The sequence below is a fragment of the Coturnix japonica genome, chromosome 1 (genome assembly GCF_001577835.2).
Source record: "Coturnix japonica isolate 7356 chromosome 1, Coturnix japonica 2.1, whole genome shotgun sequence".
Lineage (NCBI taxonomy): Eukaryota > Metazoa > Chordata > Aves > Galliformes > Phasianidae > Coturnix > Coturnix japonica.
In genome coordinates, this window is record NC_029516.1 from 131,343,575 (window position 1) to 131,369,465 (window position 25,891).

General features: G+C 39.7%; 2 protein-coding genes across 4 annotated transcripts in view; one reads left to right on the forward strand and one right to left on the reverse strand.

The window, feature by feature from the left end:
- UGGT2 (UDP-glucose glycoprotein glucosyltransferase 2) overlaps window positions 1-7,383 on the forward strand; it is a 66,307-nt gene extending 58,924 nt beyond the window's left edge. For 2 of the 3 annotated variants that reach the window (XM_015851550.2, XM_015851551.2), the window contains exons 33-39: window positions 456-540; window positions 866-1,048; window positions 1,668-1,828; window positions 2,085-2,199; window positions 4,439-4,555; window positions 5,749-5,893; window positions 6,780-7,383. In XM_015851550.2, the coding sequence (XP_015707036.1) occupies window positions 456-540; window positions 866-1,048; window positions 1,668-1,828; window positions 2,085-2,199; window positions 4,439-4,555; window positions 5,749-5,893; window positions 6,780-6,802 (829 nt within the window). In that variant the 3' untranslated portion in view covers window positions 6,803-7,383. Of the gene's footprint in view, window positions 1-439; window positions 541-865; window positions 1,049-1,667; window positions 1,829-2,084; window positions 2,200-4,438; window positions 4,556-5,748; window positions 5,894-6,779 lie in introns of those variants that run through there. The other variant, XM_032442037.1, reaches the window with a different exon arrangement.
- A 2,717-nt stretch (window positions 7,384-10,100) lies between these two features.
- DNAJC3 (DnaJ heat shock protein family (Hsp40) member C3) overlaps window positions 10,101-25,891 on the reverse strand; it is a 29,652-nt gene continuing 13,861 nt past the window's right edge. Inside the window, exons 5-12 of the mRNA XM_015851552.2 lie at window positions 23,510-23,662; window positions 22,623-22,804; window positions 21,645-21,764; window positions 20,004-20,109; window positions 19,792-19,912; window positions 15,720-15,852; window positions 14,644-14,792; window positions 10,101-13,690 (exon numbers count right to left, since the gene is read on the reverse strand). Of these exons, the coding sequence (XP_015707038.1) occupies window positions 13,533-13,690; window positions 14,644-14,792; window positions 15,720-15,852; window positions 19,792-19,912; window positions 20,004-20,109; window positions 21,645-21,764; window positions 22,623-22,804; window positions 23,510-23,662 (1,122 nt within the window). The 3' untranslated portion in view covers window positions 10,101-13,532. The remainder of the gene's footprint in view (window positions 13,691-14,643; window positions 14,793-15,719; window positions 15,853-19,791; window positions 19,913-20,003; window positions 20,110-21,644; window positions 21,765-22,622; window positions 22,805-23,509; window positions 23,663-25,891) is intronic.

The following is a 25,891-nucleotide window of genomic DNA, read 5'->3' on the forward strand; positions in this document are numbered from 1 at the left end:
ACATCTTTTTCCACATACCTGAACTTACTGGAGTTATCAGGGGTGTTCTGAAGAGAATCTAAGCTCAAACTATGCTTTCTCTTTCTCATTAGTTTCCTTTTTGCAACTTATTAAACTTAACCAATGTATACTAAAATATATCATCTCAGTAGTATAGTTCATATTAAGTGTTAATCAGTATTCTTATATTTTCAGCACCTCTCTCACAATAGAACTTATTAACAGATCCACATTTGAGACTGTTCTTCCTAATATTTCTTACTCCATATGAATCACATACATCCATCTCAAAGTGGTCTTGAACTCAAAACTTGCTGCTAAAAATATACAGAAATCTTGACTTAAATCGAGTTAAGAAAAGTTATGATTAGAGAGTTTTAGCCTCTTTGAAGTACAGTTGAAATTTAATGACCTGTGTGCATTCGTTTGTTTATTATAGACTTGTATTTCCACAGAATTATGATGCTTTCTGTTCTACGTCATACCAAAACGCCAGTTACATTTTGGTTTCTGAAAAACTACCTCTCTCCAACATTTAAGGTATAGGAAGCACCATTCTTTCAATATTTTTTCTTTGAAATGTTAAATAGTTGGGCAAATTATTGCAATTTGAGTAATCAGATAATTAAGAATTAAATTTTCCCAGTTGGAAATGGACTCTTCCAATGAACTCTGTGAGCTTCAAAGAAATGCTTTTTCTATTTCTATAGCTGAGGATTCTGCTAAAATGAAAGGAACTTTCATAGTTTATGTGATTAGTGAGGCCAACAGAGATACAACTGTGTTGCAGCATTTCCTCCTTCACCTTCTGGCTCTTTCTATGTCATACACATGTGCAACTTACAGTTTCTGAATCTTTTTCTAGGATGTTATCCCTCACATGGCTAAGAAGTATGGATTCAGGTACGAGTTAGTACAGTATAAGTGGCCCCGCTGGCTTTATCAGCAGACAGAGAAGCAAAGAATTATTTGGGGCTACAAAATCCTGTTTTTGGATGTTCTTTTCCCTTTGGCTGTAGATAAAATAATCTTTGTCGATGCTGATCAGGTAAGATAATATTATATAAATGCATGAGGGGTCTGTTTTGTTTTAAATTGATCCATTTTATTTCCCCGTGGCCATTTTATTCAAATGTTGGTCTTCCAGGACTGCAGCAGTTATAGGAGCAGAACCAGGAGTATTGCAGAACACCATACAAAACAATTTGGCTTGTCTTTAGTCATGTAGAAATTAAGAGTCTCATCACACTGAGTGCTGTAAATTGTATCTGTTGTCTGTGATCATGAGCGGGCTCCACTGGCTATGGAAGGTGTCTGAGATGATGAGTTCAGACAATTCGACCAACTCCTTAATGAATGGAATTTTTGAGTTGAAATCTGTCTCTTTTGTTCTTCAATTTGTCTGCAGTCTTTCACTTGGAAATTACCATTGTATCATATACTGAAAGGCAACATGCTGCCTCAGAGAAGATATTGAAGAGTCTGTCACATGGTTATCAAAAATCTCAGACAAATATTCTGTATTTTGTTACTTTTCTGAAGCTGACAGGGATAAATTGAATTTATGTATAGCAAAATACATCTTAAAAAATGTATTAAATTGTGAAAGTATAACTTTCATTATAGTTTTAAATTATAAAAATAAATGTAATTTTATTCTTATATAGATAGTGAGAAGCGACCTGAAAGAACTCAGAGATCTCGATCTGAAGGGAGCTCCTTATGGATACACACCTTTCTGTGACAGCCGTAAGGAAATGGATGGGTACCGTTTCTGGAAATCAGGATATTGGGCTTCACATCTTGGGAAAAAGAAATACCACATTAGGTAGGAGAACTCCTGCATGTTTTTGTGAAGTGTGCAGAACTGATTAAAATCTGGCTCTTGATACTAACCACTGCATTCACAAGCAGTTACCTTATAGCCTTTCTCAAGAAGAGATGAATTCATCTGAAATCAGATGATACACGGTAATAGCTTCAGCTATTGGCTTCTTCTAGCATGTGAACAGTACCAGGTTTCTTGTCACTTCTTGATTAGTGTTACAAAAGATGGAAGTCTTAAGTGTATTTTTTCTTTGCAGTGCCTTATATGTTGTGGATCTTAAGAAGTTCAGAAAGATTGCAGCTGGAGACCGCCTCCGAGGACAGTACCAGGGCCTCAGTCAGGATCCAAACAGTCTGTCAAATCTAGACCAGGTATATGTGGGTTTAAGCAATTAAGCTTTTCTTTGTCTTTCTCAATATGCATGGAATCACTGTACCTCAATATACATTTTATAATTCTGAAGAATATTTAGGTTTTTTTTTTCCCCTCTGTTTCTTCTGTTTTTCCATTAATGTTAATTTAACTTAGCTAAGTGGTGATGCACTCTGGTGGTTGCTGTACATGGTCACCATGGATTGACTGTGGTCTTTGTTTATGTACTCCACCAAGCTGGTCACAAGTCTTCTAATATTATGCCACTTCTCAGATACAGTCATTAGTTTTATGTAATGTCTTCACAGCAGCAATACTGTGCCTCTTCTTGAGATTCTTATGTTTTCAACAGCAGCTTTAATAGCTGATAGCCTTAACGTAGAGGTTTGTTGGATCCCATCAGAAGCCATTTGTACTCTTCCCTCAGCACATTGGTACTGAAAGCAAACATTAAGGTAGCTGAATCTTGGCAGAAGAAGTACTTCTAAACAAAAAAAGACAGTAAGAATGGATAGGGAGGAAAATTACACGTAGTGAAAGCTAGACTTCCAGTACAGCACATTTAACTGTATATTGTTGAAAGGGAAGCCTAAGGCATAAAGAAATAGCTGTGTAAAGATGAAAAAACAACTGGTAAATATTTATAGTAAATACCGCTTCATTAAAAAAACAGGTAACTAAGCATCTTGTTCTTCACTTGAAGAATTACAATCAGTGGAGGACATGTAATAGCAAAAAGTAATAGCAAGATATTTTATTATGAGAAAATTATTTCATTTTATTTTTTTAATGTGAGATTTTATTTTCTAATTCAGAAAGTTGCAGTTGAAGAGCACACCATTAAAATTATGTAGGTTATCTGACTAAACGTGAAGACACCCATATTAAAAATCAAATTGAAGAACAACCTTTATCTGTTGTTTGTGGAAGTCCAGGAAACTTAGAATCAGAGAATCACAAGGTTGGGAAGGACCTACAAGATCATCCAGCTGTCCTCCCATTACCCACATAACTTTCATTGCATCAGGTTATGAATGACCAAGATTTATTGCAATGACATTGGGATCTAGCAGCTGCCTTTCTACTTTATTTAACCATTTCTAAGTTGATATCTTTTAGAGCTGTAATGCTAACTTAGGAATTTAACAGGAAATTAACATTTAAACATCTTGACTCGTTATACTTCTATTTAGTGTGTTTTTTCCACGCTAGTGTCTATATTTGAATGAAGTTATGTGCTTCTTATAGCACGGCTACGCGTACTATTTCATTCTGTCACATTTAGCTGTGCAGTTTGGCAAAGAAAGACCCAGCTACTACTTACTTGAGTAATGACATTTGTTTTTTAAATGTAACGTAAGGGTTGTGCGTATGAAGGAGCTTATGAAGGGATCTACAGCACACGCTTGTTATTTTTAACTACGGACAGAGAACCTGTACTTGTATGGCTGCCTGGGATTTTTTCACAATGAGAGTGTTTGAGTGTACAGTAAAGGTGAAAACAATGAAATGCTAAGTAAGGAGGATAGCCAGAGTAGCAGTGTAATAGCTTTTCCTTTTCACACTCCCATCTCTGGAATCCATTTTCCTTAAAGAAGGCTAACATTAGAGTAGTGCCATAATGCCACATTACACGGCTTCAAGCTTCTTTTTTCTTTTTTGCAAATGTGAGGAGTGGAAATATGGTTAAGATATGCTATAAAAATTACACTCAATGCTGCTTAGTAGTATTTAGAGCATGGCATGCAGTATCTATGCTGTGGGCATTACGTATGTCAACTAAGGACAAACACGTAAATGCAAGAAAAAATTTCTTTACGAGAAATGGAGAGAATTGGCCACCAAAACCTGAGTTTTGAATTGCAAAAGAGCCAGGTGAGCAATTACTTAGAAGGAAATCATCAAATTACCAAGGTTGGAAAAGACCTCTATGACAACCCAGTCCAACCATACATCCAGGCTTGGTGGCTGCACCACCTCCCTGGGCAGCCCATTCCAGTGCCTGACTGCTCTCTCAGAGAAGCATTTCCTAATGTCCAACCTGAATCTTCCCTGGCCATTCCCTCTAGTCCTGTCACAAGTTACCTGGGAGAACAGGCCAACTCTCACCTCACCACATGTAACAATGGTAACAAATGGTTAACAAACAAAGTTCACTGGAATGCCTTATAAGTAATTGCTTGATAACCAGTTATATCAGAATTCATTGCTAATTCATGGTTTTACAAACTTGTGCAGGATCTTCCCAATAATATGATTCATCAAGTAGCTATCAAGTCTCTCCCTCAAGAATGGCTTTGGTGTGAAACCTGGTGTGACGACGAATCTAAGAAAAAAGCTAAAACAATAGACCTGGTGAGCTGATTTTGAGTTAAATAAGTTCTATAAATTAAAAAATGCGTTGCACTTTCTGTGGCTTTTGAGATAAACTTATTTTTGATATCATGGAGCCAGCCTTGCTGGAGGGTTCTGGAACGCTGCTTTGCTTTTGATAAGTACCTAAATATATACAACTTATTCCTTCCTCCAGCACCTCTCCTGTGTGCTCTGTAGAAAATTTGCTTATGTCAAAACTGAAAACGTTGCCTGAAGAGTTGCTATCTCTAACTGGATAGGAGCTGGGTTTTTTACTCCTGTACCTGTATTTCCCCCATTTTCCTCCATATTTAGCCGCATTATTGGAACTCAAATGAAGTACTGAAGACTCTGAGTATTGTGTTCTGCTGCCTCTGCTGAATCCATTGTGCAGAGGCTCTTTTTCTCTGTCCATTTCACCACTATAAACTGAAGATAAAGCATAGCTTAAAAATCATAAAGCTGAGGAGACATACCCACATTTGGAAGGAAGGAAGCATCTCTCTTTGGGAACTGAAACAGAGAGAGATCTACTCTGTCATCATTACCCCATTCCATTTTCCCCTCTTGTTTATTTCTTGTCAACCCCCACTCTACGTGAGTGAACCTTTGAAGCCATAATTCTGAGCAAAAATCAGGCAGTTGGAATCTGGTGCAAATATTCAGTATGTGAATAACTTATTTTGTGCCTGTACACTTAAAATAAGCTTTTTTTTGTGCACTAAACAAGGGTAATCTCTATTCTAGAAAATGATACTGTAAATGCTGACTAAAACACTTGTGAGGTGTGAGATATAACTGAGAGCAAAGAAATGTGTTGGAGACAAGTTTTTTCTCTGGGCTGCTGAGAAATGCCTCTTGCTATAAAGTATGAAGATTTTAGCCAGATATGGTAACTAGAAAATGTGATAAGTTACTACACTAAATTCTTTGTCAAGCTTTGTGATTTGCTGCTGCAGTGTAATTTTCATCTGAAGCTTATATCTCACATGGGAGTTATTTGCAGACAATTTATAAACACTCAGGTTATCGCCCTAATTAACCTTTGGTTACCTGGCTAGTTTTTAACAGTAGTGCTTGGTGTTCTGCTGCTTATCATCAGTGACACTGAGGAGGTGATGAATTACAGTTCCTTGGGAAGGTATTGTTTTCACGTTGGCTTTGTTTCCATTCACTGTGTTTTAAACTTTCAGTGCAACAATCCCCAAACCAAAGAACCAAAATTAGAAGCTGCCGCTCGAATAGTTCCCGAATGGGTTGAGTATGACACTGAGATTCGGAAGTTAATACAGCAGATTGAGGAGGAGAATAAAAGTAAAAAATCATTATCTAAAAAAGGTAACTTTCATTTATATTTGTTTGTTACTTCCTTAAAATACTTTGCTTGAAAGGAAGGTTAAGGTCAGTAGACAGGTAAGTTGAGTTGTATTTAATAATTTTCCACTCTCTGTGGGAGCTATGCTCAGGTATGCAAAGATGAAACAAGCCATTTGTTTCATGCTGGAGTCCAAGAGGACAACATTTTTGAGTACATAATCCTTTTATTTCATATTGCTGCTCTTTCTTCTTCGTGCTGTTCAGCAAGTGTAGATTCACGGTACGAAGATGGAAGATTTCTAAAGTAGAGGATGATGGCTATTCAGAAGGGTACCTTAGTAGGGGTAGAAAGGTGCAGTGAGTACAGTTGGACTTCCAGCTAAAACTAAGGACTTCCAAACATGGAACCATGATGGTAACTGAAGTCTGCCATTTGGGAAGTGCCATTTATCTCAGCTTCTGTGCTCTGGCCTCACCAATGCTGTCTATCTATTTCACTCCTGACAGAGCAGAATGTTCTCCTTCATTTTCCTCTGTGCTCCCTCGTTAGCAGTCTCCCCCTCCTTTAGTTGTTACTCCCCCTCTCCAGAAATGTCCATGTCCCTGTCTGCTGGTCCAGTACGTTTCTCTCTCTTCGGACTGTAGTTTTCCTGCTCGTATTGGTCTCCAGTCTTGAGTCAGAGAACAGATTCCCTTCTTGTTACAAAGACTTCCAAGTAGTTGTTATTTATTTGTGAAGTCTTTGGCCTGCTTGTGGCAAGGCTCAAAAAATGAAGTTCATGTCACTGAATTGTTTTAGCCATAACTAGGCAGGAAAGGGCTTTCTCCATGTTTCACAAAAGTAGACATTAAGTGTCTACATGCTTGGTTTTGTTTTTTTTATGATTTTTTTTTCCTTTAATTACAGGTTTTAAGCACGATGAACTTTAGCACTTTAAACATGATGGTGACAGCGTGTTGTCTTCTGCAAAAGATGGAGTGGAAGCCGTGGAAGTTGCCTTGGCACTGTTTGTAACATTCTTTAACGTAAAGTGAAATATATTTTGTAACTTATGGTGTTATTTAAAGAGTATTACATAAGAAAGAGACCAGAAGGAAGAAATCCACAGGTACAGGTTTTATTTCATTCAACGAAAAATTTGCTTTTGTTACCTCTTTTTTGTAGTTTTCCTTCTCTAGAAGACAATCTGCCCAGAGGGTTTTAGAGTATAAAGAACCATGTTTTCAGCTCTTCAAAGATGCACTGCCTCAGCAATTGGGAAGGGTGAGGCCGGCACTCAATAGTTACATGACTACATTACAGCAGGATTACTGCCTTAACTAATTTGAAAGAATCCTTTTTGATTCTTGGGCTCCCTTCATCACTCAGATAGGATGACATCAGATTCCATTGTGTGGCTTTGGTTAAGATAGGTCAGAAGGTCTGTGCCTGAGAGCTGTTTCCACTCAGTTTTGGCTATCATTATTTTGTTCAGAATTTAAAGTAATAAAACACTTATTTTCTACACTCAGCGATGTCTACTGCTATTTTATCAGTACTCACTCAAAAAACCATTGCTCGAATGGGCTGTCAATACATTTTGATTGTGCAAAAACTGCAGTGAAAAATTCTGGCAGTACACATTTGCAAATAGGAATTTATTTATGAAACTGGTATCTGGTGCCTTAAGTATGTGTCATCTTGTTTAGTTTGTGCTGGTTTCAAAGCAAACTGGATATAACCACAAATTCTTCCATGAACAGCTTAACGTAGTCTTTCAGGCTAAGTGCCTGTAATTATAAAAGATAATGTAATTTGCACTAAGTGGGTAAATCCATCGTGGGTTGCATATCTCTGTACCTGTAAATAAGAGCATAAAAGGGAAGAGAAATGGAGCACATTTTGTATGCAGTCATTGTACTCAGGTGGAGGTTATTTGAAATTGCTTCCCGTAAGTGCAGGTATTTATAATCTATTTATAATACTTCCCTGACATTTCTCAAGTCTCAGCGATACGAAACATGCAAATTTTTTTACTGGCACTTAATATTACATTGTATTACCCTTCTGCATTTTGAATAGCAGTTTTAGCGCTGGTATAGATTCTCCAAGGTCTGTTGTGGGCATTTTCTTTGTATGAAGTACCCACTGGGATATTCCTTGTGCAGTCCAGCAGTGTTAATCAATCAGCCAACACCAATTTCCATTCTCTCTGTCACTGCAACGTTGGTTTTCTTGTTTTTGTTCTCATGACAAGTAACATAATCCAGAAGAACACGGGACAGGAAGATAAACGTGTTGGAATGTTTGTGTTTCTAGAACATTGATGGACTTCTTACTGACTTAATTCTGCAGAGTTAGTTACTACTATGCAGTCACTGTGTAACAGGGAAACAACTGTTACTCCCTATATAAAGGGGAAAAACTATCAGTGATCTGCTTCCTCACTGGTTTTTGGCCAACACTCACAGCCTGAGCCTTCACTTCAGCACTATTTCACATTGATAAGAATATGAGCCTGCAAGCTGATGGCTCTCTGTCTTTCAGAAATCCCAATTCCCTTTAGCTGTGATTTCTGTGCAGGCACTCTTTGTTAAGCATTACAAAAAGCAGATCCCTCTCACACTTACATGCTGCTTGTGACATCTGTCACATCCTTCATCAGTTTAATCCAGAACCAAGGTTCTCGAGGAGCTTAGCACTCAGCACTGGAACCTCACAGTGCCACACGTGGGAGAACTGCATTCCCAGCAGTGTTTTCTGATTGTGAATAAGTCAGGACAGTGGGATGACACCTAGGAAGCACTGCTTTTCCTAGTGCCTCTTACTGAGGATTTGTGTTTGGAATAACACATTGACTCCTCTGTTGCCATGAGATCACTTCCATGCTGCAGGCCTGTTTGGACTCCTGGCGCAGCAGGCGTTGCCCTGCTGGCTGCTGGAGCCTCTTGCAAGGCTGCTTCTTAAACTCAACATCCATTTACTAATACTCCACTCTGCATTTCTGACACAGCAAAGCTGTGCCCCAGCTCAGCTTTCTGACATTTCTCAGCTTCCTCTGACGGAAGCCTCAATCTGGTTGGTGAATTCCTCACCTGAAGGCACAGCTCAAGCAGTTACAGCCATAATTAGCACCGCCGTACCTACATTTCTCTCCACCGATGGAGTTTTCAGTTCCATTTGAATTCTCACTCCTTCAGATGAAAGGAACATCCTGGCAGCCTCTCACTGGCTGTTGCCAAATCACATAAATAGCTTCCTCCTGCTGCCCTCCTAAACGCAGTGCTCTTCTACCAGGTTCTGGGCTCTGATGACTGCAAAATGTGGATGTGCAGATGGACTGGGAAGCGCTTTATACTAAATGCAGAGCGCTATTTATATTTGATAGCTTAAAAACAGAATCAGTCACTGCTGCGCCCACAATTGTGGGTTTGGTGGGGTTTTTTTGCTTTTAATACCTGGAGATATACAAGAAAAAAGACATGAACAGAAACTAGATGATTAATTAGTTACATGGTTGCTGAACTTAAATTATCAGATAATTATTCTCTACTGCTACCTGAGAGCACAGTTCCATACAGACAGATGAATTATCTTACATAAAACTGCAGGCCTGAAAGCATTCAGTCTCAGTTTCGACTTACCCTGGAGGCACTGTACTATGAAGTCAGTTTCCCAGTCTGGCTCCATTTACATCTAACTCTCCTGGGAGCCCTCTGAGGGCAGGGCCTGCTCAGTGCTTCCACAGAGAGCAGAGCTCAGTGCTGCCCCTCCACTCCCTGTGAGGAGCTGCAGCCGCTTTGAGGCCTCCCCTCAGCTCCTCTGCTCTGTGCTGAGCACAGCCAGGGCCCTCAGTGGCTCTGCAAACACCCTGTCCTCCAGCCTTTATCGTTGTAGCCTTTCACTCGATACACGCTAATAGCTTTATGTCCTTACATACCCCGAAGCTGCACCAAGTGCTGGAGGTGAGGCTGCACAGCACAGCGGGTCAACTCCGCCCCTCAGCTGGCATTGCCAGGCCTGATGCAGCCCAATCTCATGTTTACTCTGTTAACTCAGTTAACTCAGCCCTATTACAGTGCCTTGCTGAAGGCTGACAGCTTCTTCACACTAGTTGCATAAGCAGTTATAATTTAGCCCCTAAGCAGCCCCCACAGGACACCACCTTTCAACACTGGTGAGCAGGATGAGGTAAAAAGGGCAGACACACACAGACGCACTCACACACACACACACACACCACAGTGCTTTCTTGTCATCATAAATATCTTTATTGTGAAAAATACCATAAAATAATTCCCACCGTCCTAGAAAAACAAACAGTTCTTGCTTTTAAGATTTACGATTTAATATAAAGACATAATTTGAGACGTCAGATAAATCTCCAGCTAACTTATCCTTCTCAAAACAAAACCGTTACTTCAAAATTTGCAGTGGGCAAAGAAAAGATTCTCCCATTTTTTTTCTTTTTTTTTTTTTTTTATGGACAAGAGTGTGTATTACAGAGCAAACAAACCATACCTTACAGTAAGGCACTTTTAAATACAACCAACCTGCTACGCTATACTGGCTAATGCCCAGCAAAGCTCCTACAAATCACAGCCTGAAACAGACGAGTAATCCTCATTCCAAGCATTGGTCTGGAGGCTGAAATGATAACAAGCTTTTGCTTTTATTATTATTATTGTTTTGTTGTGTTTTGTTGGTTTTTTTTTTAAGCTAACAGGTTTTCTGTCACAAGTTGAAGCTCTTAACATTTATAATTCGCTCTGCATCCAGTTTAATACTGATTTACAGCGCATCAGTACTAAGCATACCTCAAAGCAAGATAAGCCACAGCTCCCCTCCTTCATTTAGAAACAAGCTGGGAAGCGGTTTCGACAAACCGCAAGACAGAATTCAACATAAAAACTGTGTATCTCCACAGAGGCCCGTTGCTGTAACGATGCTTCACGCACATCTCAGGCTTCACAAACCACCGAGACTTATTTTCCATGTTGGGTTACTGAACATTATTGCACTACAGACACCCATTATAAATAAAAAGGTGAATTCAGCTTCCTTGTACACAGCGCATGCCGCCAGTGCTCGGTGCTGAAGTCACATCAGGAAACGCATCGCTGCATCTGAAAGTCCTTCAAACAGAACAGCTTCTCCTTTCTTTTCGGGCACAATTTTGTCTTCTCGTGTTGTCAGAAGTACCTCACAGCCAGCATCTGCTCGCTTAGCAGCACTGGTGCTAACACAGCTGCTTGGTACCAGAAAGCCTCATTCTCTGTCATCATCCTTTTTTCTTCATTTTTCAAGACACTGTTTTTCACAAGAGATATCTATGAACAGCATTCAAGCATTAATCATCTCCCGCTGACTGGATTCAAGCCTTCCCCCTGAACAATATGCAATTTTCCCTTTGCCATTCACTATCAGAATTAAACATAGTCCTTTCTGTTCCCAACTGCTTCCACCATATAGAAGCATCCGCTGCATTAAAGAAAGGAATATGCACAGCTATAATACCAATCCCTTATATGAACAGTTTACCTATGAGGGACCACCTCACTCCTTTCCAACAACAAAGAAAAGAAATAAAAAGGAAAATATCTCTCAGTCATAGCTTTTAAAACAGAAGAGGAAGATTGATAAGAATAAAAGGCTGCACGAGGGCAGTCCCTCCAAATATCACTTTTCCAGCACACAGACTGATCTACTGTGGTATTTATTGTGACTTCCTGCAGCCAAACACAGCTCTATCTACAGAATCACAGTGTATTGCTTACACTGCTCATTAAGGAGTATTTAAACCAGCCCCTCCTACAGCGAGCAAGGTGGCACAGAACTGTGCCAAGCAGTGGCCAGCACACAAACACATAGCTGCATACCATGGGCCCTTGGCTCTGCTGCACCATAGCAAGGGCTGGCAACAACCCAGGGGCTGTGGCTCAGAAGGGGATTCAGCTTCTGCTCATGGTGAGCAGAAACATGTGGGAGAGCTGCCTGGACCAGCCAGCACCACAGGACAGCATCTGGGTGTGGGCTGTGCAGTGAGCTCCTATGCCTGTGCCCAAGGTTCAACAAGAGCTCCACTGACATCACAAGAGCACGAACAGCATCCTAGGCTGCTACTGAATTTAAACAGAAACACTTCAGAAGTGTCAAAAGCAGAAGCCAGACTTCTAGGAAGTCATTCAACTTGAACATATCTGATGCTGAACTTTAATAGGATGCCACAGTGCTGTTGTGCCATCAACTACTGGAAATCCCCACACACACTCTCCATCAGCCTGAAGATAAGTTTCTGCTGGCCTTTAAATTGCTGTTGAAAAAAGAAAAACATCACTTTCCAAAGCCACAGTTTGGTTTGTGAAGTACTTGAGGCTGTGCTTCAAAAGGGCTGTGCTTCAAAAGCAACTGCACTTACAGTAATTAAAAAAATATATGCATACACATTCAGATAAAAGATTTCATTTGCTTTGTTGAACTGAGGCTGCTCATGCTCTTAAATGCCACAAAACAAAGTGGAAGGAGATCCCTACTGACCGATTATAGTTGTCCAGTTAAAATTTAAGTTGGTCAATTAAAGAATTGCAAATGTTTTGCATTCTAAGAATGCAGCTGCTGGTGAAACTCATCAGTAATTTCAACATATGTGGAGAATGAGTAGAGCACCCCACCTGCAGCAACTGCAGCCCTAGGAAGGCCTCCCATCTCACACAGTTCCACCATCGCACTATTCCAGTTGTGCCCACATGCAGAACTACAACAGACCTCTGGCCGATGCAAAGTCAGACCCGGTACAAAGGCAGCACTGTGGCTGTTACACAAAACAGAAAACTGCTTCAAAGTACTTCACCATTAATTCACTGTGGCACCACCCGACAGAAGAGAAGTTCTATCACATGGGGAAGGGCGATAGCTTGCATGTTATTCCTGCAGTTCACATACAGTCACCTCACTACCTGTGCTGGCTCAGAGAAGAAACAAATTGATGCAGAGGGGGAAACATCACAACACGCTGCTCTGCCCAGATCTCAGCCCAATACTTTGTTAAAGTGCAAACTCCTCAAAAATGCAAAATCATTACTGACAAGAGATCCTCTTTGTAAGAGATTGCTGGGGCTCAGCCAGTACACAGCCTCTTCCCCTCCCTATGGCACTGCCCACAGTAATACGATGGGTTTCCTTTAAAGAATACTGAGAAATGGATCGTTCTGCTGAGCACAATGACAAACAATTTGTTAACGCAGAGACTACTGTAACTACCCTTCCCACATTTATTAGGCCCCAATTCAGAAAAAATATTTACATGCATTTTTACCTGTAAGCATATACTTGAGTCCTAAAGCTGCATTTAAGTGTTGTCCTAAATAGCCTCTTATTGTTCATTCCTACGGATGGGAAAAACGTCTCCTGCATATCCACAACAAAAACATAGGCAATAACAAAACCCTTATTCATTCAACCTCCCCCCACCAGTATAAGTTGTCAAGCTCACCACAAATTTGTTTTAAATACTAAAAGAAAGGAGTAGCTTTCTTCTAGTGCAGTAAGACTCTGGGATAAGGACAACATCAGAAATTAAATTTTTTTTTTTTTTGGGTCTTGAACTGAGAGAGTTTTTATTTTGATTTTTTGAACAAATTAAGTAAAAAACAGCAGCAGCCACCTGAAACAGTCCTGGCTCTAACTGAAGTGAAATTTGAATGTAAATGGTCCTCCTCCAGAACCAAAGGGGTTGAATCCTTGCCACGTGTTCCAGTTCCTGTGGAAGGGGTTGCCTCCACCCTGCTGACTCTCTGCATCCAGGGGGTCCTCCCCAGCGTCAAACTTCCGCCTCATTTCTGAAGGAAACAAAACCAAGGTGAAACGAAGGCACTACAGTGAGGGCAGCAACACAAAGCATCTCTGATGACCAATGAGTGACCAGAATCCCATTTCTTGCCCCATTGGGTTGACATCAGAAACAGTGTCAAGGAGATGAACAAATATCAGACAAACATGCCCTGAAGACGCTAACAGTACCAAACACTGCGAGAACATAAAACCCCTTGTTTATGTACGTAATTATAAGTAAAGATTGCTCTGGCACAAAAAAAGGCTTTCTACTAATGGTGTTTGTAATGCAGACCAGTCTTTGTCCCCTCACTCACAAGAAAGTTTGAGCCCATCTACCCAATTATCACTTAGACAATCTGCTTAGAGAAGCTGAAGATGAAACAAGAGTCTCAGACATCCACACTTTTATATGCTTCTCATTCCAGTGACCATACAGGAAAGAGTTTAAGGACTGAAACCTAACATATGGCTTTGGATTAGCTATTTTTGTTGACTCATTTTGAAAAGGAGGAAAAAAGTGAATTAAGATAACTACACATCACCTCATTTTCTATTACACTGTTTAGATTTCATGGTCCGCCCCACCAGCGTATCTCTTGGTAGGATGGACACCGGATCTTACAATCTCCACACCCCAAAGTTACTGTATTCCCTTCTTTCTGTCCACCCCTGTGCCATGCCAGATTTGATCTAAATTTAGTTTGCATCAGAAAAAGATGCATTTGAAATAATAATTTTTTTAAAGTTCATTTTAAGCAAAAGTCACTGAAACACAATAAATAACTCCAGGTTTTTATCTTCACACAGCAGACTGGATGCAAGTATGAGCACACTGCTTTCTCAAGATGGTCAAGGGAGAATGGGAAAGGGAAGCTGTAATGTTCGTTATAACTTACACTTGCCGCATTCTTACACTGCCATAAAAAAAGTAAAGTCACGGTGTGAGTACAACCATTACCTGGGTCAGTAAGGACTTCCTTAGCAGCTGCTATATCAATGAATTTTTTCTCTGCTTTCTTCTTTTCTTCCTCGCTCTGGAAGTTGTCAGGGTGCCACTGGGATGCCAGCTTTCTGTAAGCTTTTATGATTTCTTGCTTTCTTGCACTTCTGGATAGATAAAATTACAGGCAACTTAGAAGTCTTCTAACTGATTCTACATCACCATACCGAATCTACAGGTTTATTTTAAACACTGGGAGAGTAAGGCCATCAGGAAAATGATAAAAGGCTACTTAATCTTCTGAATATGAAACCATATATTTATATAAAAACAGAGGAAGCAGAATGCAACTTTAAACAAAGACTCCTCTTTCCTTTCTCTGGAAGCACTCAAGGCCAGGCTGGAGGGGGCAGTGAGCAGCCGGGTGTAAAGGGAGGTGGAACTAGATGATCCTGCAGGTCCCTTTCAATGCAAACCATTCTATGATTCTGGGATTCCTTTACCATGCTAAATTTACTCTTTGTAATGATGCTATTGCAAGTTTTTACACAGAGTAAAGTTCCCAGCCTGAAGAATTTACAGTAAGGTGAGCCACAAAAAGCACGAGGAGTAGAAACTGGATTAGTTCATGGTTAGAAGGATGACCAGTTGTAAGTTCAGAACTGAACACTTGTTTGGCTGTCATTAAAAAGAGAAGCCATTAGTTTTTCCTAGGGTAGCAGCAGAAAGGTTTTAGATACCTCTTTTAGCCAGGCTTTTTGAACTCTCCAATCTACTGCAATATCTGCCACAGTTTTATTTTTCATTGCTTTCAGTAATTTTTTCCAGCCTTTATTTTCTTCCCAATTAATTCACCATATGATAACCAATACGTAAGATTTCTTGCCAAAGGACTTGTTTCCTTCCTTCCCATTGGTAGTTACTTCCTTTCTTTCTAGAAGAATTTTTAACAAATGCTACAGAGGTGCTTAAGTGAAGTGAAAAGCAGTAAGACAAAAACTAAGCTGCAGCAGAACAAAGGCAAACCATCAGCTCCACATAAGCTACTTTAATAACCAACTGTAAGATCATCTGCTCAAATATTAACATCTCACCTTTTTACTCCTAAAATTTTATAGTAATCTCTCTTCTGTGATTGCTTCAACATTCTCTGAGCTCTTTCCAGCCCCTCTCGAATTTGCTGGTCATTTTCACTGTTGGCTTGAGCCGTTTCGTAGTCTTTAATAGCTTTAAAAAGAAAGCAAAAGAAAGATTACATAACTTTTCACAAACCTCAATTTAAACAACTTAATTTCCAAAACTGAAGTTCTGCAACTGCAGTTTATGAACAGTGGAACTTTGACTTCAGCTTGCCAAGTACATTTCTTTATATTAGGAAACAGACACTTAACATATAACTCAGGTAAGTTTCTTTCTTCAGCTTTACTGTGTTTTTGGGAAAGAGAAGTTATTAACAGCTGGTCAGAACACACTCTAGATATGAGAGCACACGAGCAGCTAGGCTTGGGATGGAACTGAAATCAAGAAGTGAGTTTCAGTGACTAGAAATGGGAAAGCCAGCTGAACAGCAGTGGTCTCACACACTGAGGGATGCATTATACAGAATCCTACTATTCCTTCTTCTCCACCTCATGCATTCAGGCACTGCAGTAGCCTCTTCCTCTAATAGCAATAAAGACGGACTTCAGATCAACAGTAAGTTCACCTATGCAAACACCACAATTATAACCATTAGAGGTATTTCACTATTTTCTTTTCACGCTTCTATATAAAAATATTGCTGCAGAGAGCTACTCCTTAAGCTCCGCGTGTTTTGTCCCCCACCCCTAAGAGGCAGACTCTCTCACTTTTATTTCAGGAGTTATATATGCCAGGAACAAAAGCATGAGAGGTGTTGTAATGCATTTCAGGGCTCTGCAAAGACCTCCTTTCCTTACCATTTTTTAATGTAAACCATAATATTATTTTAAAGTGGCAACCGAAAGCTTAAAACACCAATCTCTGATATCAGCATTTATCAAGGGAAGCTACTGTTGAAGCCTCTAATGAAGCTATTCTTCTTTCACTGTTAAAATCCTCCACGTCTCATTTGCAGATCCAAATCTCCTAGGTTTCTCAAGTTAGACAAAGTACTTGCATCAGATTATTTCCAAGCAGCTGCTATTTCTCAGCAGGTGTTACATTTGTTTTTCACTGTTTCTGAGCAAGACAGCAGGAAGTGCTAATGAATTTGTACTACTCAGACATCTGATATCGCTGCAATCTTGTTTTGCTCTTGAAAAAAATTCCAAGTACTTCCAGTGCCCTGACAATTTCATCTGCTATTAGAAACGGAATTTCTATTCATTTTTATATCACCAAACATTTGTTGCTTCAAGAAAATATTTTGCTTTACGCTCATTTTTTAACAATTTGTCCAGTCGTTATGAGAAAAGGGAGCCTTTGCTGATACGTGTGCCAATATACATTGATGAAACTGACAAAAACCATGTGAATGCAGGGGTTTCATTACACTGTTTTACCACCTCAGTAATTTTAAGTACTTCAATACTTATTCTGCTTCACATCCAATAACACCATCCCGACAAATGGGGATCTGATCATCCAGATCTGCTGAGCACCACAGCATCTACAGCATGCTCAACTGCTGGAAGCTGAGCTCCTTAAGGGTCGGTGGCTTGCAATGAACACACTGGCTTCCTCTTTTTCAAAACTGGCTCCCATATTTAGAGGCCTCAGACATGAAATACACAAGAAGGTATGTTTCGTTTTGATGCACACTGCTGACAGACAGCACACAAATCACATTTTGCACTTCCTTTCCATTGGAAGAGACTCCAGTTTTGCTGGCATTCTCCAGCATAAGACTGTTTCTCATTCAGACCTGAACTCCATCCACCCACGGGGTGAGGGTTGGGAGCAGGTGCTTCTGAAGCAGGCTGATAGCTCTCTGATGGCAGAAAAGCTGCTACGGAACCAAGAGACTTATTATCCATTCAAGGCATGCTGAGCGAGATATTTAATCAGTTCCTCTCAGTCACTACTTCTAAAAGCACTAATACCTCATGAGCTAACACAAGAATTAGCATTGCTTCTTGCTGGCCTGATGCTTTAGAGAACATATTATCTTCCTGCCATCCAGTCCCATAACACAAAGGGAACGATCAGCTCTGAGTATCCATTTCAGCTTAAACAATTCAATCAAATCTAACTCTCTGCTTTCAATACAAGAGTCTTTACAGATCTTTGAAGCAGTAACTGTGTTGTATTTCTAAACATCTCTGCTGTCCACCCTTATCTTGCCTGACCAAGACTAGCCATAATTCCATACACAGAATTAATTTTCTATCAAACACGAGTATCTATAGACAACAAATGCCCATGTAAAATCTGTCAGTGGAGTAACTGCAGTAGTAATGCTCTTCGTGAAACAGGGACTGTCTCTTAGAAAGATTTCCTGAGCAATTTTGGAGCAGTGTGCATTTTTTCCTCTTAGAAAAAACACATGCTGGATACTTTACAGACTCTTGTGCTTATGGGGTAAGCCAGAAAAGGATTCATCACACACCTGTCTTCACAGGCAAGCGCTGGATCCTGTGTGATTATGAAGTAATTAAAACCATTTAACGGGAATCAGAGCACAGCTATACATTCTGAAGTACGTCTTGAACATCTAACAATAATCTCCTTCAAAGTTCTCAATTCTGTATTTTGAAATATCCTGTCCTTAAACAGGAGATAGGTGCCTACAGCTTCACATTTTCTTCGGGGAAAAAAAAAAAAGAATCAATCTACCACCTTAATATAAGACTATGATTTTAATTACTCCATACTGTTCCCTGAAGCAGAAAGGAAATCAGCCATCATTTTACAGCCGTTAAAAGTGAAGGATAAGTGAAGACACCTTCAGGCAAATTAACATTAATGATCTACAACTGTTTATGAAGGCACTGTGGAGAGAAGAGCGTAACTACAACCATCTGATTACTGTCAAGGGCAGAGGGAAGGCGAGGAATGCACTAATCAACAGAGGTTTGGAGGAGCACAGTTCCACTTGAGCTTGGTGACCCACAAGAGCCAGCCCAGGAAACAAGATTTCTCACTTTAAGCCATGACTGTGCATAAAGGCCATCAGTTATTTTCAGAAATGCTGCTGTATTCCCCCTTCTCTTATAAGGAGCAATCAGCATTTGCAACCAGTGCCACTTGGAAAAGGAATACTGATAATGCTGTTGATGTAGGCAATTTTCAGCATCAAGGATACCTGCTACAGAGTGGGGAAAAGTCCAGGTGAGGCAGCTGGCTTCTGTTATCTTTTCTCTGAGCTGTAAGGAAATCCAAAGAACTCAAATTCAACACCATCATCCTGGGTCACACAAAGAAGCATAACTGTAAACTGGGATCTCCTCACGACATTTGCTTTCACTTGTAGACAGCACCTTCACCATTCATCCAGTTCATAGCAACACTGAAGTTTGGTGGCCCTGCCAGGCAGGGGGGTTGGAGCTTCATGAACCTTGAGGTCCCTTCCAACCCGGGTCATTCTGTGTGAATTCAGTCAAGTAAAGAAACTTTTGAAGCACTTGTTCTTGGTATGTTTCTACATACAACCCAATGGTAAGGGCTGCCAGTTTGCATGCTTGATACACAAAAAAAATCCACAAAGCCCATACACAAAACACAGCCTCAAGCAAAAGCAGCTTACTGCTCTCAACAGCACTAAGGAGATCCATGGAGGTGAAACAATGGCCAAAATCTTCCTCTGTGGTGAGCACGTATTAGGTAGGGTACAGGAAAATCTCATTTCATGCTATCATATAAAAACATTGTGAGTTCCTAAAACAGGTCTGTGTGACCCTAACTATGCTTATCTTTCATCTAGAAATGCATTTGCCTAACACTGCTGTTGAAATAAATAAATGTTTTTGAGTCTGAGTAAGCTGTACGCCCTTATAAAAGATCCTAAACATAGCCCACTGCAGAAAGAACCCTAGATAAAACAAGTGCATACGACTTGTACTAATCAAGACAAAATTGACAGCAGATATCTCCCTAAATCTGCAACTGTGCTGATTTGAGATAAATAACATAGTACAGAATCAAAGCACATGTTAAGAAAGTTTGCAGCTCTGACTGCAAAGATGTACAAAATGCATACAAGTGTACCTTCTTCATAAAGGTCTTCCAGCAAATAAGCTTCTGCTCTGTCTTTCAGAGCATTCACATTGGTTGGTTCCAGTTGCAGAACTTGCGTACAAACTGTTATGGCTTCTGTAGCCTGCTGATTCTGAAAAGGAGAAAGGAAAACAAGATAGATGGGTGGAGTTAGGCTTTTTGCTTTTAAAGAAATTTGGGGAGAGAAGTGGAAGCAGAATTACCTTTGATAAACAGTGACAGATCCTTTCTTTGGCACGAGTAGCATAAACTGGGACATCCGGCTCAGTTCTCATTACAGACTCATATTTACTGATAGCATCTTCGTATCTGTTCAATAAAGCACAAATAGTTACTACATTTCATACCATGAAGACTGCTTTGGTTTATTTAAAACGTTATTTGGCTATGCTAGTCTTAAAGATGTGATGTAAGGCAACATTATGAAGAAGAATTTCAGCCGCTTTAAGAATTATATTTCCATTTCCTTCAACAGGAGCAGGCACTGTGACCATCAGGTTGTTGCAGAAGACCATGACTGCCATCCCTCAGTGTGCACAAATGACAGCATCCTGATTTGTTTCCTGCCCAATACATTCCTCTGCACTTATAGGGGAAAAAGAAAACCCTCCCTCTCTGATGCCTGAAATGGACTCAGTTTGAAAGCCTTGCTGTGATAACCGTCATATTTGGCTACTGTAGTAACACCCCCCCCCCAAAAAAACAAAACAAGTTATGCCAGCTTTTATCAAAAAGTTTTCTCCCTGCCTTCACAGCAAGTCACAAAGCAAAACATATTTTTGCTGTAAGGGTTTAAAGACACTCAAGTTTCCACAGATAATAAGAAACAGATTAAAACTCTCACTCAAAAATGTAAATGTGTGATTGAACTCATAGGCCGCTACAAACTAGGAGGAATCCGAGCTCTCAGAAAAGTCCCTGAAAATGTGCTGATACTGAATCAAATAAAAAACTAGAGTAAGAGCCCAAATGGACTGCTGAGTTAATGAAACTGCCCTCAGTTGTGCTGACTTGCATTCCTGATGTGCTTCTTTTCAAAAAGTCACTCTGAAAATGTTTAATCACTTGTTAGAGCTCCTTACAGTTGGATGTTGTGCACCTGGGAAGATGTAAAACCAAAAGGAGGCATGAAGCACAAGAACACAGCAGAACTGAACACCGTGCATAGGAGAATCATAGCATCACTCAAGTTGGAAAAGACTTCAAAGATCATCAAGTCCAACAGCAACTAACCATAGTACTCTAACTCTAACAACCCTCTGCTAAATCATATATCTGAGCACACATCCAGGCTCTTAAACACATCAGGGACGGTGATCAACCACCTCACTGCGGAGCCTATTCAGTACTTAACTACCCTTTCTGTAAAGAAGTGTTTCCTAACATCCAATCTAAACTTACCTTGGTGCAACTTGAGGCCATTTCCCCTCATCCTGTCACCTGCCACCAGGTGAGAAGAGACCTGCCCCACTCTCACTGTAAGCACCTTTCAGATTCTGGAAGCTACAGCTACTAGAAGCTTTAGCTATTGAGGCACCGCAGAATTACCTGGTGTATTTAGTCCAAAGATGAAGTCTTACAACACCTGAGAGTCCATAAATTTTATCCCTCCCTTCACCTAAATACTTAGTTCCAGAAAGTATGAAAAAAGAAGACAGTGGTATCAAAAAGAATTCAGAATTGACTACATGAATCAATATGTAATTTGATTGTAATTTGATAGCTCTGCTCAGTTATCCACTTCAGCTAACAGATGCAAAAAGCACCCACTTAATCAGCTCCTCAGTCAATAATTTGTTGACACCTCAGCACTCATTTTTCCTTTTAACACAATGAACACTTACCTGCCTTCTCTGATGAATTCCTCTGCTGACTCAATCTGCTTATTGAGTTTCTTTACTTGTTTATAAAGAGAGAAACACTGCTTATGGTCTTGGTCAAGCTTCAGACATTCCCGGACTTCACTTTTCACAGGAGAGAAGAAATAAATTATGTGATTTAATCTGGAGACACGATGCAGCATTTATAAGCTGTCCAAACAAGAGTTTATTTCTTCACACAATCTTCCCCTTCATTCAAATATATTATCATTGATCAGAAGCATTTATCAAAGCTTAACATCTGGTTATTCAAAGAGGAAGCCCATGTGTGGATTTCAGAGGATGAAAACAACGCTTCCCATGATCATTAGGTTAAGTAATGGTCAACCACCGAAAAAATCACAGCTACAGACACCAGGTGAAATACTGGACCAGGCAAGTGTAGTTATCTGCAGGACTAACTAGGAATGGATGGCAATACCTTCAACTAAACAGGAGTAAATGGGTAAACAAAAATTTGACATCTCTGGAACCGCTGCTTCTTATATGTGGATACTCATGTATTTTTATTTATTTCTTTTAATTCATTAATTCCTTCATTTTTAAACCAATAACTTTCATTTTCAATCCTGAAAACACAAATCTCACCCTAGGACACATTCATACATTTTTGTTCTCACTGAAAATAATTTAAAAATAATCTCCAAGAAAGCAAGTTTAGAGAAACACTTTCTTCCAGGACAGAAAAATACCACAGCAGCAGAAAATGTACGCAACATTCTGACAGTTCTGCCCTATGACATCTAAGCTAGGAAGCACTGATGGCTGGTCTGACAAGAATAAACATGGTTCCTTCACAGTTCTTAGCGTTTGGGAAGGAGTTTCCCTCACCAGATCCAGACCATCCAAAAACCAGACAATGTAGCTATTTCACAGTTTATCATGACTTTCACCATTATGTTTTGTCTCAGTTCCTACGATTACAGCAAACAATAAAATTACCTGAGCGATAATTCATGGTCCCCCAGCTGATAATATATTCTGCTGATTTTATAGAAGGCTTCGGTGTTATCACTCTTTAATTTGGCAGCGGCTTTCAAGTCGCTAATTGCTTTGCTTGGCTCCCCTTCTTTTATATAGCACTCAGCTCGAAGTTCCCGTAGCTCTGCATCCCAAACACAAACCTTGAGAAATCAAAATTAAAGCTTGACTTTGGTCCGTAATAGTTCACTTCTTTTCCTCCCCAACAGCAAGAAGAATCCCATTAAATTTCATTTTGCCAACTACAATAGCATACGGTTCAAGCTGCACGCAGAGTGCATAAAATTAGCATCTCTGCTTCCTGGTGGATGCTGTGACACACCTGCCCAAATAGAAAACAAAGGCCTGAAAAAATTCTAATGATTTAATGAGCTCACACAGGGAGATGAATTAAATCCACTGGCCCTGCTTAATCTGGGACAGTCTGCTGAGCCTCCAGGGAAGGATATCAGCATCATAAATTATTACATCTTCTCAAAAGAATGCAGGTAATATAACAGCAAGGACCAAGCTGTCATCTGTCCTCTAAAAAAAAAAAAACCTTACAGGTAAACTTCAGCTATGCAAAATTTGACCTCGATAACTTCATTTTAAAGGTTTACCCAAAAGTAACCACGTCACAGAAGGGCAGAGATTATTACTTGTAATGAATTATGACAGGCGATTCCTTTTACTTAATTTCTTCTGGGTTATCATTTGCTTTCAAGCTCTGGTTTTAGAGAACATGACTTTTCTACTTAGCTATCCTACCTCCCCACAAATGAATTCTCACACTTTAGCAGTTTCTTCACCAAAAGCTCATGTTGTAAACTCCAATGGTGGACAGCACCATTTTACATAACACTTACTGCCAAGATTTCATCAAGAAGAGGAATTGCAGCTTCATAATCCTCTTGCTGGTATGCAGACAATGCTTGTGAATACAGGCGCTGAAGCTCATCAGATTTCGTCAGCTGAGATTGGGCTTCTTTTTCCTCATTATTGCTGGGATTGGATTTGAGCTGAAAACATTAACGTGAAGAGAGACTGAATTGCTTGCTCAAGAATCGCTTTGTCCCATTAATAATCATAAGATGGAGAACTGATTTAAGCTGCAAATAAAGCGAGCTTTAAAACTCCACCAGAAGTGTTTCCAACTCTAAATTCTAGAGACAGACATTTTAAGCTTTGACCCAAGACATCAGAAGTTCCAGAACTCTACATTCTTCCCCTCACTCTAACTTGATCACTTACCTTTGGACAAATTAACAGACAACAAGAGTTCCTTTCCATCAACCTCAGGAAGTCATGGTGCTCTCAATGGCAACCAAGTTAATCTTTCTGCAGACAGTTATTACATACAAGATTCCTCAGCATCAGTAGGAAGTATATCCATGTAACAATCACATATCTCACTTCAAGCACAACACACAGAAACAACTGCAACATGTCACAGACAGTATTACTGTGAGGCTGTGGTTCTTAGATTTTCCCAGAAAGAGTGGCTACAGCAGCAAGTTAAGGTTTCAGCTGGTGGGAGGGCTCACTAGGATCAGCTAGGAATTCAGGCACTTCATATGTGGTTTTACACAAGCCTAGGGTTTCGTCTACAAAGACTAATTTCCTCCCTCTGACCAAGAAGTTGTATTTTACTTGCACTCATCTATTTAGGCAGCTTTGTTTATTTGAAAAAACCAAACAGCTCTCAGAGCAACTACAAATAAGGGCCAGGAAAAATCGCATCCATTCACTTGCAAAGCCAGGAAGTCATATGTAAAATTAATACAGTTTGACAATGGCAGCAGCTTCACACTTATAGCTGATCATTATGATTCCCAGAGCTGTAAGGGTTTTGTTTTTAAGAACAAAACGACTTGCACTACCTTATATTTTATAAACAGAACGCCAATTAAAATTACCATATCCTCAAAATCATCCTGTACTTTTCCCTCTCCTCTTGGAACTTCAAGTTGCCCCTTTTTTCCTCATCAGGAAGTTCTTCAAATGTTCAAACTCTGAGCTCATGTCTCTAATGTAATTCAATGTCAGTCCTAAGAACTCCTTCAACAGAATTCCCCTGGTTCTAACACTTAAGGATATGAAAGGGAAAAGCCTTAACGGAACATGAGAAGCACAACCAGGTCTCACCTCTGCCTTAGATGTTCCATATAAAGTCTTTCTGTACCTTATGAAGTTGTTTAGTTTTACTTCGGCAGAAATCAAGTTGTACTTAGACCTGAGAATACTCCTTAATCCCTTTACACTGTCTCTCTCTAAGAGCAAAGGAAGGCAGACAAAGAGTTCTGCCCTTTGTAGGCTGACTCCTAATACACGTTTCAAAAAGCTTTTCTCCTAGTTAGAATAGAATTTCTCCTTATAAACCCTCACCATCATGCATCCTCATTCTTTGGCAGCCCTTGAGAATGTGATAGAGGCAAATATCTACATCTGTGATTTTAAAAGTTCAGAGATTAGGATCTTCTCTTCAGTTCTGAATTCTTCAGTTCCAGGACTGACCCAATTTTCTCCTTCAATTTCTCAGTATTATTCTTTTAAAAATTAAGAACTCTTTTCTACAGATAAGCTTTATCCGTTTCAACTTATGGTAACTACACTCCTTAGACATGCTGTATGTTCTTTGTAAAGCATTTAGACCAAACCACCAGCAAAATAGGAAATGCAATGTTACAATCATACAGACCATTTGAGTGAAGCATCACAGATAACATAACATAGTACAAACTGTCCAGTTAAAGCAAAGGCAAAAGCCTCTCAAGCTATCGTTCAAGTTAAGCCACTAAACTTCAGCTTAACGCTCTATATATGATGAAAATACACACTCACAGTTCTTAATAATTACTCGGTGTACTAATATGTTGTTTTAATCAGTCATGTTAATTAAAGAAAAAATAAGTCTCTTCATTAAGCATCCAGAGAAAGCAGGAAATAAAATGCAGTTGTTCAATACCCTTATTTTATTTTCCAAGTTCCTTCTGTCCTTTTGCCCAGTAATCAGGAGACTAACACACCACTATTGATAACAAATAACATTTCAATTACCCATGCCTATCCTTTGGAATAGTAAGACTGGAACAGACCAACTGCTTGCACTAAGCATGTAAGATTTCCTACAAAGGAGTAAGGTATTAAAGAAATCTCACTTCAGCTGAGCTAATACACATCTAAGGCAAATCTAATAGTTCTCTGCATGCTTATCCTAAGCTATGCTCTGCAAGCACATTGCTAGTGGT